Consider the following 12,592-nt stretch of genomic DNA (forward strand, 5'->3'; position numbering starts at 1 on the left):
GGTTTGGGGACACCCTCAGGGTTTTGGGGACACCTCAGGGTTTTGGGGACACCGGGGGGGTTTGGGGACACCCTCAGGGATTTGGGGACACCCTCGGGGATTTGGGGCCGCCTCCGGTGCCCCCCCCGCGGGGTGTGGGTGGGGGGGAGGGGCACACGCGGGGCCCCGCCCCTCCCCCCCCCGGTCCGGCCGGTCCAACTGGTTGAACTGGGAGTGGGGGAGGGGCGGGGCCGGGCACGGGCTGGGATTGGGGGGGGGGGGGGGGGGGGGGGAACCCCGCGCTGCCCCTCCCCCACCCCCTGCCCCTCCCCCCCCCCCTCCCCCCCCCCCCGTTAATCCGCGGCCGCCGGGGCCCCTTAAGAGGCTTAGAGCGGGCCCGGGGGGGGAGGGGAGGGACCCAAAAATCACCGCGCCCCTCCCCCCACCCCGAATTCCCATCCCCCCCACCCCCCCCAAAATTCCCACCCATCCCCCACCCCCAGCACCCCAAATTTCTCACCACCCCTCCCCCCACAAAAGCCCCTCCCCCTTTTTTTTTTTTTGGCGTCACCCCGATTTATTTGGGGTCCCCATTCCAGATGTTGGGGGGGGTCTCTTCCAGATGTTGGGGGTCCCCACCCCTGCACTTGGGGTCCCCGTCCCAGATGTTCACGTCCCTGTTCCAGATGTTGGGGGGAGGAGTCTATTCCAGATGTTGGGGGTCCCCACCCCTGACCATGGGGTCCTCATCCAGATGTTGACGCCTCTGCTCACATTCTGGGGGGGGTCCCATCCATCACCCTCCAAGGGTCCCCATCCAGATGTTGGGGGCGCCCATGCCGGCCTTGAGGGTCTCCGTCCAGACGTTGGGGGTCCCCATTCCAGATGCTGATGTCCCCATTCCAGATGTTGGGGTCCTCACCAGGACCCTCCCAACATTGGGGATCCCCATTCCAGATGTTGGGGTCCCCACCTTGGGGGGTCTCCATTCCAGATGTTGGGGGTCCCACCCCTCTCCAGATGTTGAGGTCCCACCCCCTCCCCCCTCCAGATGTTGGGATTCCCTCCCCCACCCCCCCTCCCCCCACCCTGGGCGTGGCTACGACCCCTCCTCGGCCCCTCCCCCCAGGAACTCTCCAATCAGCTTGGCCAGGAGGCGGGGCCTCTCCTCGGGCAGCCAATGGGAGGCGCCGGGCAGGAGGCGGAGGCGGGCGGAGGGGCGGAGCCAGCGCATGTGGGCGGGGCCAAGGCGCGGGTCCAGGAAGGCGTCGCGGGAGCCCCAGAGCAGCAGCGTGGGGGGAGGGGGCGGCTCCCGGGGGATGGGCGTGGCCCTGGAAAGGGGGGGAGGGGACAGGTCAGGGACACCTGGGGACAACTTGGGGACACCTTGGGGACAGGTGAGGGACACCTGTGGGCAGCTGGGATCATCCCAAACCCAACTGGGAACACCCAATGAGGTCCCACCACCCGAACGTGGAGCACCCAACCCGAGAGAACCCAACTGGGATCATCCAAACCCAACTGGGAGAACCCAAACCCAACTGGGAGAACCCAAACCCAATTGGGATCATTCCAAACCCAACCGAGAGCACCCAATGGGGTCCCACCACCCAGCTGGGACCACTCAAACCCAACTGGGAGAACCCAAACCAAACTGAGAGCACCCAACCCAAGAGAACCCAACTGGGAACATCCCAAACCCAACTGGGAACATCCCAAACCCAACTGGAAGAACCCAAACCCAACTGGGACCACCCAATGGGGTCCCACCACCCAACTGGGAGAACTCAAACCCAACTGGAAACAACCAACCCAAGATAACCCAACTGGGAACATTCCAAACCCAACTGAGACCACCCAACCCAAGAGAACCCAACTGGGAGAACCCAAACCCAACTGGGGTCACCCAATGGGGTCCCACCACCCAACTGGGACCGCCCAACGCAAGAGAACCCAACTGAGAAAATTCCAAACCCAACTGGGATCATCCAAACCCAACTGAGACCACCCAACCCAAGAAAACCCAACTGGGGTCATCCAAACCCAACTGGAAGAACCCAAACCCAACTGGGGTCACCCAATGGGGTCCCACCACCCAACCTAAGAGAACTCAACTGGGAACATCCCAAACCCAACTGGGGTCACCCAATGGGGTCCCACCCCCCAATTGGGAGAACCCAAACCCAACTGGGACCACCCAACCCAAGAGAACCCAACTGGGAAGAACCCAAACCCAACTGGGGTCACCCAATGGGGTCCCACCACCCAACTGGGATCATTCCAAACCCAACTGGGACCACCCAACCCAAGAGAACCCAACTGGGAGAACCCAAACCCAACTGGGATCATCCAAACCCAACTGGGAACATCCCAAACCCAACTGGAGCCACCCAATGGGGTCCCACCACCCAACTGGGACCGCCCAACCCAAGAGAACCCAACTGAGCAACTGAGAACATTCCAAACCCAACTGGGACCACTCAAACCCAACTGGGACCACCCAATGGGGTCCCACCACCCCACTGGGGTCACCCAATGGGGTCCCACCCCCCAGGCGGGGTCACCCAATGGGGTCCCACCACCCAAGTGGGAGAACCCAAACCCAACTGGGGTCACCCAATGGGGTCCCACCCCCAAGCGGGGTCACCCAATGGGGTCCCACCACCCAACTGGGGTCACCCAATGGGGTCCCACCACCCAACTGGGACCGCCCAACCCAAGAGAACCGAACTGGGAACATCCCAAACCCAACTGGGACCACTCAAACCCAACTGAGATCACCCAATGGGGTCCCACCACCCAATGGGGTCCCACCCCCAGGCGGGGTCACCCAATGGGGTCCCACCCCCAGGCGGGGTCACCCAATGGGGTCCCACCCCCCAAGTGGGGTCACCCAATGGGGTCCCACCCCCAGGTGGGGTCACCCAATGGGGCGGCCCCGCCCACCGGAAGAGGTTGCGGTAGTAGTGGATGGGGGGGCTGAGCCCCCCGGGCTGGGCGAGGCCGAACAGGTACGAGTCGAGCTCCTGCTCCGAGAGGCGCCGGGCCGGATCCTGGATGCCGGTCTGGGCGCTGGTCAGGAACCACCGCACCAGCTGGGGACCCCAAAATTGGGGACAAAACGGGGGAAATTGGGGGTGGGAGTGTCAGGACCCCAAAAATTGGGGACAAAATGGGAGGAATGATGAGAAAATGGAGGATGTGAGGTCTGGGTGACATCAAGGCTCCCAAAAAGGGAGACCCCAAAAGTTGGGGACAAAATGGGGACAAAATGGAGGTTGGGGAGTTGCCAGAAAACCCAAAATTGGGGTCAAAATGGGGGAAATGGGGGTTGGGAGTGTCAGGACCCTGAAAATTTGGGGACAAAATGGGGGAAAGCAAAGCTGGGGGCACACCAAGAACTGGGGACACAGAAAATCGGGGACAAAGTGGGGGAACACCCAAAATTGGGCACACCGAGGGGGGGGCACCCAAAATTGGGGACAAAATGGGGAAATGGGGGTTGGGAGTGTCAGGACCCCCAAAATTGGGGACAAAATGGGAGGAATGATGAGAAAATGGAGGATGTGAGGTCTGGGTGACATCAAGGCTCAAAAACAGAGACCCCAAAAGTTGGGGACAAAATGGGGGAAATTGGGGCTGAGGGGGAGTAGGACTCCAAAAAGTTGGGGATAAAACGGGGACAAAATGGAGGTTGGGGGGTGCCAGGAACCCCAAAATTGGGGACAAAATGGGGGAAATGGGGCTGGGGGGCACCAAACCCCCGAAATTGGGGACAAAGAGGGGGACACGAGGTCTGGGTGGTGACAGCACCCCCGAAATTGGGGACAAAGAGGGGGACAAAGCTTTGGGGTTGGGCATTGTCCCTTTGGGGACTTGTTGAGGAGCTCCCTGGGGTGGGAGATGGCACCGAGGGGACAGGGAGGGGACAGAGGGGACAGGGAGGGGGCAGAGGGGACAGGGAGGGGACAGAGGTGACAGAGGGGACAGGCAGGTGACAGGGAGGTGACAGAGGGGGACAGAGGTGACAGGGAGGGGATGGAGGGGACAGAGGGGACAGGGAGGGGACGGGGAGGGCACAGAGAGGGGACAGGGAAGGAACGGAGGGGACAGAGAGGGGACAGGGAGGGCACAGAGGTGACAGGGAGGTGACAGAGGTGACCAGGAGGGGACAGAGAGGGGACAGGGAGGGAATGGAGGGGACAGAGAGGGGACAGGGAGGGCACAGAGGTGACAGGGAGGTGACAGAGGTGACAGAGGGGACAGGGAGGTGACAGAGGGGACAGGGAGGGGACAGAGAGGGGATGGAGGGGACAGGGAGGGGACAGAGGTGACAGAGGAGGCACAGAGGTGACAGAGGGGGACAGGGAGAGGACAGAGGGGACAGGCAGGTGACAGAGGTGACAGGGAGGGGACAGAGGTGACAGAGGGGACAGTCTGACCTGGAAGTCGGCCAGGGACAGCAGCAGCTCGGGCAGCCAGGGCAGCTGGAACAGGAACATGTAACAGGAACGGAGCAGCTGCGACGGGTGACGGGCGGTGAAGGCTGGCACAGGGACAGCGAGGGGACACCGTGGGGACAGGGCCACCAGGGGGGACAGGGACACCTCCAATGTCACCAATATCCCCCATGCCCCCAGTGTCCCCAGTGCCCAGAGCGTCCCCAGTATCCCCAATGTCCCTTCGTGTCCCCAGAGTCCCCACTGTCCCTGCTGTCCCCTCGTGTCCCCAGTGCCCCATTATCCCAAATGTCCCCAACATCCCCAAGTGTCCCCAGTGTCCCCCATATCCCCAATGTCCCAATGACCCCAATATCTCCTTGTGTCCCCAGTGTCCCCAATGCCCCCATTATCCCAAATGTCCCCAGCGTCCCCAGCGTCCCCAATGTCCCAATGTCCCCAGCATCCTCAATGTCCCCAATGCTCTCAATGTCCCCAGTATCCCCAACATCACCTTGTGTCCCCAATGCCCCCAATGTCCCCAACATCTGCAAGTGTCCCCAGTGTCCCCAATGTCCCCAACATCCCCAATGTCCCCAACATCCCCAATGTCCCCAATATCTCCTCGTGTCCCCAATGTCCCCAATGTCCCCAATATCCCGTGTCCCCAGTGTCCCCAATGCACCCAATGTCCCCAGCATCCCCAATGTCCCCAACATCCCCAAGTGTCCCCAGTGTCCCCGCTGTCCCCTCGTGTCCCCAATGTCGCCAATGTCCCAATGTCCCCAACATCCCCAATGTCCCCAATACCAATGTCCCCAATGCCCCCATTATCCCAAATGTCCCCAGTGTCCCCAGCGTCCTCAACGTCGCCAGTGTCCCCAATGTCCCCAACGTCACCAGTGTCCCCAACGTCCCCAGTGTCCCCAATGCCCCCAATGTCCCCAACATCTCCAAGTGTCCCCAATATCCTCAATGTCCCAATGCCCCCAATGTCCCCAACATCCCCAAGTGTCCCCAGTGTCCCCCATATCCCCAATGTCCCAATGCCCCCAATGTCCCCAAGATCCTCGATGTCCCCAATGCTCTCAATGTCCCCAGTATCCCCAACATCCCCAAGTGTCCCCAGTGTCCCCAATGCACCCAATGCCCCCAATGTCCCAAACATCCGCAAGTGTCCCCAATGTCCCCAATGCCCCCATTTTCCCCAATGCCCCCAATGTCCCCAACATCTCCAAGTGTCCCCAGTGTCCCCAATATCCTCAATGTCCCAATGCCCCCAATGCCCCCAATGTCCCCAATCCCCTCAATGCCCCCAATGTCCCCAACACCCCCTCGTGTCCCCTCTGTCCCTGCTGTCCCCAACACCCCCTCGTGTCCCCTCTATCCCCGCTGTCCCTCCCTTGTCACCTGCCATCACGCCCCTGTGGGGCGCGTCCATCACCACCAGCTTCTCCACCAGCCGGGGGTGGCTCGAGGCCACCTCCCAGGCCAGGACCCCTCCCCAGTCGTGCCCCACCAGGACGCAGCGCGGGGCGGCCGCCGGCGTCCCCAGGGCCTCGATGACGTCGCGGATGTCCCCGAGGAGCAGCTCCAGCCGGTAGCTGTCCCTGCCCGGAGGCTTCTCCGAGTCCCCGTAGCCGCGCAGGTCCAGGGCCACCACCCGGAACCGGGCGCTGAACTCCTGCATCAGGTGGCGCCAGCAGAACCTGGGGACAGCGGGGACAGCGGGGACACCTTGGGGACAGCGGGGACACCCGGGGACACTGGGGACAGCGAGGACACCTGGGGACAGCGGGGACACCTGGGGACAGCGGGGACACCTTGTGGACAGCGGGGACACCTGGGGACAGCGGGGACACCTTGGGGACACTGGGGACACCTTGGGGACAGCGGGGACAGCCGGGGACAGCGGTGACACCTTGGGGACACTGGGGACACCTGGGGACAGTGGGGACACCTTGGGGACACCGGGGACACCAGGGACAGCGGGGACAGTGGTGACACCTTGGGGACAGTGGTGACACCTTGGGGACAGCGGGGACACCTGGGGACAGCGGGGACACCTGGGGACACTGGGGACAGCGGTGACACCTTGGGGACACCCGGGGACAGCGGTGACACCTGGGACACTTGGGGACACCCGGGGACAGCGGTGACACCTGGGACACCTGGGGACACCTTGGGGACACCTTGGGGACACCCAGGGACAGCGGTGACACCTTGGGAACACTGGGGACACCTGGGGACACCGAGGACACCAGGGGGATGGGGCAGAGGGGGTGTGGGGACACCTGAGGGACATGGGGACGCTTGAGGGACACTTGGGGACACCGTGGGGCAGTGGTGACACCAAGGGGACAGGAGGAGGGGGGTGTGGGGACAGCTGGGGGACACCTGGGGACATTTGAGGGACCCTTGGGGACACCTTGGGGGGACCCATGGGAGACGCCTGGGGGCACCTGGGAACTCTTGGGGACACCCAGGGACACCTTGGGGGACCCGTGGGAGACCCAGGTGACATCTGAGGACCCCTGGGGACACTTTGGGGACACTTTGGGGACACTTTGGGGCCCCTCGGTGGCACTGACCAGTTCTGGGGGAAGCCGTGGAGCAGCAGCATCAGGGGGGCACCGGGGGGACCCCGAGTGACGTAATGGAGGCGCAGCCCCGAGCTCTGGGGACACCCGAGGGACATTGGGGTGACACAGGGGACATTGGGGGGGGGGGGGACACCCCCAAATCAGCCCCTCAAGTCCCCCAACCCCCCCCACCCCTAAACCCCCTCACCCCTAAACCCCCTCAGGACCCCCCAAAATCCCCCCTAAAATGTCCCTAAAATGCCCCCAAATCAAGGCCAGGACCCCTGGAATTTCCCCAGGACCCCCCAGGCCCCCCCAAATCCCCCTCAAGCCCCCCCTAAACCCCCTCAGGACCCCCCAAAACCCCCCCTAAATCACCCTAAAACACCCCCAAATCAACGCCAGGACCCCCCAGACGCACCAAAATCCCCCTAAAATGTCCCTAAAACGCCCCCAAATCAATGCCAGGACCCCCCCAAACCGCCCAGGACCCCCCCAGCCCCCCCCCAAATACCCCCCAAATCCCCCCAAGCCCCTTCAGGACCCCCCAAAATCCCCCCAGGACCCCCCCAAAACCCCCCCTAAATCCTCCTAAAACGCCCCCAAATCAACGCCAGGGCCCCTCCAAAGCCGCCCAGGACCCCCCAAAAGCCCCCCCAAATCCCCCTAAAATGTCCCTAAAACGCCCCCAAATCAACGCCGGGACCCCCCCAAAACCGCCCAGGACCCCCCAAATCAACGTCAGGACCCCCCCAGGACCCCCCCGGACCCCCTAAATCCTCCAAACCCCCCACCCAAAGCCCTTCAGGACCCCCCAAAATCCTCCCTAAATCCCCCTAAAACGCCCCCAAATCAACGCCAGGACCCCCCCAGAACCGCCCAGGATCCCCCAGCCCCCCCGAGATCCCCCCCAAATCCCCCAACTCCTCCCTCCCAAACCCCTTCAGGACCTCCCAAAATCCCCCCAGGACCCCCCAACCCCCCCCCCAAATCCCCCTAAAACGCCCCCAAATCAACGCCAGGACCCCCCCAGACCCCCCATACCCCCCAAATCCTCCAAACCCCCACCCAAACCCTCTCAGGACCTGCCAAAATCCCCCCAGGACCCCCCAAACCCCCCCCTAAATCCCCCTAAAACGCCCCCAAATCAACGCCAAGACCCCCCAAAACGGCCCAGGACTCCCTCAGGACCCCCCAGGACCCTCCCAGGACCCTCCCAGTCCCCCCGGTCCCCCCGTACCCCGAGGCGCAGGTGCCGGTGCTCCCCGAAGGCGCCGTCGCTGAGCCCGGGCGGGGCCGCGTCCCGGCGCTGCCGGCCCAGGGCGGCGCGGGGCCCGCGGCGCAGCAGCAGCGCCAGCGCCCAGAGCGCGAAGGCCGCGCCCGAGGCCACCGCGGCCACCGCGAGGCCACCCCGGGCCAGGAGAGCCCGAAGGGAGAGCAGGAGACGCGTGGGGGCCAGGAGGAGAGAGAGCAGGCGGCGAGGCATGGGCACAGCTGGGGACAGATGGGGACAGATGGGGACATGGGCACAGCTGGGGACAGATGGGGACAGGGGGACACAGGGACACGGGGACAGCTGGGGACAGCTGGGGACAGATGGGGACAGATGGGGACATGGGGACATGGGCACAGCTGGGGACAGATGGGGACAGATGGGGACATGGGGACAGATGGGGACAGATGGGGACAGATGGGGACAGATGGGGACACGGGGACAGCTGGGGACAGATGGGGACAGAGGGACACGGGGACATGGGGACAGATGGGGACAGCTGGGGATAGATGGGGACAGCTGGGGACAGATGGAGACAGCTGGGGACAGAGGGGGACAGAGGGGGACAGATGGGGACATGGGGACAGAGGGGCATGGGCACAGCTGGGGACAGATGGGGACAGATGGGGACAGCTGGGGACAGATGGGGACAGATGGGGACAGATGGGGACAGAGGGACAGAGGGACATGGGGACATGGGGACAGAGGGACACAGGGACACGGGGACATGGGGACATGGGCACAGCTGGGGACAGATGGGGACACGGGGACATGGGGACAGCTGGGGACAGCTGGGGACAGATGGGGACAGAGGGACACAGGGACATGGGGACAGATGGGAACACAGGGACATGGGGACAGCTGGGGACAGAGGGACAGCTGGGGACACAGGGACATGGGGACACGGGGACAGCTGGGGAGAGAGGGACAGCTGGAGACAGCTGGGGACAGAGGGACACGGGGACATGGGGACAGAGGGACACAGGGACACGGGGACAGCGAGGACAGCAGGGACACGGGGACAGCTGGGGACAGCTGGGGACAGCAGGTGTCGAGGCATGGGGACACCAGGGGGGACATGGGGACAGAGGGACAGGGACACGAGGACAGCTGGGGACAATGTAGGAACAATGTAGGAACAATGTGGGGACACTGTGGGGACACTGTGGGGACACTGCGGGCACACGTGGATCTCCCATCCCCAAGGTGTCCCCTATGGCAGGGTGGCCTCGTCACCAATGTCCCATTGTCCCCAGGGTGTCCCCATGCCAGGGTGGCCCTGTCCCCAGAGGGTCCCCATTGTCCCCAGAGTGTCCCCATTGTCCCCAGGTTGTCCCCACAGCCTCTGCAGTGTCCCCACCTTGTCCCCATTGTCCCCAAAGCCCCCAAAGTGTCCCCACCTTGTCCCCAAAGCCCCCAAAGTGTCCCCAAAGTCCCCTTGGTGTCCTCATTGTCCCCACCTTGTGCCCATTGTCCCCAGAGTGTCCCCAAAGCCCCCAGAGTGTCCCCATTGTCCCCACGGCCTCCACAGTGTCCCCATTGTCCCCAAAGCCCCCCAAAGTGTCCCCAAAGTCCCTTCAGTGTCCCCAAAGTCCCCTGGGTGTCCCCATTGTCCCCAGAGTGTCCCCACGGCCTCCACAGTGTCCCCATTGTCCCCATTGTCCCCAGGGTGTCCCCAGGGCCCCCAGGGTGTCCCCAGGGTGTCCCCACTGTCCCCACCTTGTCCCCAAGGCCACTGCGGTGCCGTTCCCGGGCTGTGCCACCACCTGTCCCAGTTCCGGCTGTCACCGCCCCCGGGTGGCACCGTCAGGGGTGTCACCACCACCACCCCCGGGTGTCACCACCACCCCTGGGTGTCCCCATTCCTTGGATGTCACCACCCCCTGGGTGCCACCACTGTCTGGGTGTCACCGTTGTCCCGGTGCCACCACATCCTGAGTGTCACCACCCCCTGGGTGTCACCACGTCCTGAGTGTCACCACCCCCAGGATGTCCCCATTCCTTGGATGTCACCACATCCTGAGTGTCACCATGCCCAGGGTGGCACTGTCAGGGATGTCCCCACCCCCTGGGTGTCCCCATTGTCCCCGTGTCCCCATTGTCCCAGTGTCACCATCGTCTGGGTGTCACCACCCTTGGGTGTCCCCATTGTCTGGGTGTCCCCATTGTCCCGGTGTCCCCACCCCTGGGTGTCACCACTGGCCCGGTGTCACCACACCCAGAATGGTCCCCATTCCTTGGGTGTCACCATGGTCTGGGTGTCCCCATTCCTTGGGTGTCACCTCCCCTGGGTGTCCCCATCAGGATTGTCACCACTCCCAGGGTCTGACGCCACGTGTGGTCACCATGGTCTGGGTGTCCCCACCCTTGCGTGTCCCCATTGTCCCTGTGTCCCCATCCCCAGGATGCCACTGTCAGGAGTGTCCCCATTGTCCCTGTGTCCCCACTGTCCAGGTGTCCCCACCCTTGGGTGTCACCATTGGGTGTCACCATCCCCTGGGTGTCCCCACTGTCCCAGTGTCCCCATTGTCCCTGTGTCACCATCCCCTGGGTGTCACCCTTGGGTGTCCCCACCCTTGGGTGTCCCCACTGTCCGGGTGTCCCCACCCTTGGGTGTCACTGCCACAGCCCTGAGGTGCCACATCCGGGGCTGACCCCTGGGGGCGCTCCTGTCACCGTGTCCTTGTCACGACATGTCACGACATTGGGGTGGCCCTGTCCCCGAGGATGTCCCTGAAGTGTCCCTGTCATGGTGTCCTTGTCACAACATGTCACGACATCGGGGTGGCCCTGTCCCCAAGGGGGTGTCCCTGTCACCGTGTCCCTGTCGCGACATTGGGGTGTCCCTGTCCCTGGGGTGTCCCTGTCACCGTGTCCCTGTCACGACATGGGGGTGTCCCTGTCCCCAAGGGGGCGCTCCTGTCGCGGTGTCCTGGCCACCAGGACATGTCACGACATTGAAGTGTCCCCGTGCTTGGCGCCGTCTCCCTCCCCGGCGGCGCTGTCGCGACATTGAGCTGTCCTTGTCCTTGTCCTTGTCGCCGCTGCGGGGCTCTCCCGATCCCGCCCCTATCGCGACATCCCCGCCCTGTGTCCCCTCCCCCGCCGTGTCCCCGCCCCTATCGCGACATTGCCCCGTCCCCTCCGCTCCGAGGCTTTTCCCGCCGCCTCTATCGCGACATCGCGGGGCTCCCGCCGCCATCACCGACCTGTCGCGACAGCGGGGGGGGTCCGGGGGGGAATTTCTGTCGCCTCTGTCGCGATCGCGGCGCTGTCACCGCCCCCGCCCCCCCCCCAGCGCCGCTTCCGCCTCAAACCGCGCTGGCCCCGCCCCCGAGCGCTGATTGGACAGCGCGGGAAAGGGGGTGGAGCATCCCGGGACCAACCAATGAGAGCGCGAGGGGCGTGGCCCGGAACACCTGAGGGGGCGGGGCCGTTTGTGGGCGGAGTTTGGGCATTTTTGGCGATTTTTTTGTTTTTTCTCCTTTTTTTCCACTTTTTTGTGGCGTTTTTTGGCTTTTCCCCGTTTGCTCCTTTTTACTTTTCATTTTTTTTGCCCCTTTCTCGTCTTTTGGGGCCTTTTTATCCTCAAAATTTTCATTTATTTTTAATATTTGGACCTTTTTTTTTCCTATTTTTTAAATTTTTTCACCCCCTCCCGTTTTTCATTCAATTTTCCCTCCATTATTTTTACATTTTTGGCCATTTTAAAACTTTGGGTTTTTTTGGGCCTCTTCTCATTTTTCTGTTTTCCCCCCAATTTTCCCCTTTCCCCCTTTTCACAAATTTAAACCCTAAAAAATTTAAAAATCCAATTGAAAAAATTCCATTTAAATTAAAAAAAATAAATCTCAATTTCTGTCAATTTTAGACTTTCTATTTCTCAAACTTCACTTTTTAAAAATCTCAATTTTTGGCCAACTCAGATCAAATTTTGATTTTTTAAAATTTAAAAAAAAAATCAATTTAAATTTTGGTTTGAAAACATCAAAACTTCCACTTTTAAAAGTCTCAATTTCTGTCGATTTCTGTCAAAATTTTCAAAATTTGGATTTGAAATTCCCAATTTCTGTCGATTGCCACTGAAACCTTCAAAATTTAAAATTTAAAATTCCAATTTCTGCCAACTTTCACTTAAATATTAAAAATTTCGATTTTAAATTCCCAATTTCTGTCGATTTCCACTGAAATATTCAAAAATTTAAATTTTTTAATTCCCAATTTCTGGGGGTTTCAACTCCCTTAAATTCCCCTTTTAATTCAAATATTTGTAATTTTAATTCCCATTTTTTTTCCCCTTTCCCGCCCATTTTTTTTCC

General features: G+C 61.7%; 1 protein-coding gene across 1 annotated transcript; it reads right to left on the reverse strand.

Moving 5' to 3' along the window:
• Window positions 1-540: 540 nt before the first annotated feature.
• EPHX3 (epoxide hydrolase 3) lies at window positions 541-12,078 on the reverse strand. Its single transcript, XM_077192310.1, has 7 exons — window positions 11,483-12,078; window positions 8,241-8,494; window positions 7,010-7,095; window positions 5,829-6,127; window positions 4,422-4,525; window positions 2,926-3,074; window positions 541-1,310 (listed from the first exon to the last, which is right to left on the reverse strand). Exons 2-7 carry the CDS (start codon window positions 8,484-8,486, stop codon window positions 1,079-1,081), a joined length of 1,116 nt encoding a protein of 371 aa, XP_077048425.1. The 5' UTR covers window positions 8,487-8,494; window positions 11,483-12,078; the 3' UTR covers window positions 541-1,078.
• Between the last annotated feature and the right edge of the window lie 514 nt (window positions 12,079-12,592).

The sequence above is a fragment of the Agelaius phoeniceus genome, chromosome 32 (genome assembly GCF_051311805.1).
Source record: "Agelaius phoeniceus isolate bAgePho1 chromosome 32, bAgePho1.hap1, whole genome shotgun sequence".
Classification (NCBI taxonomy): Eukaryota; Metazoa; Chordata; class Aves; order Passeriformes; family Icteridae; genus Agelaius; species Agelaius phoeniceus.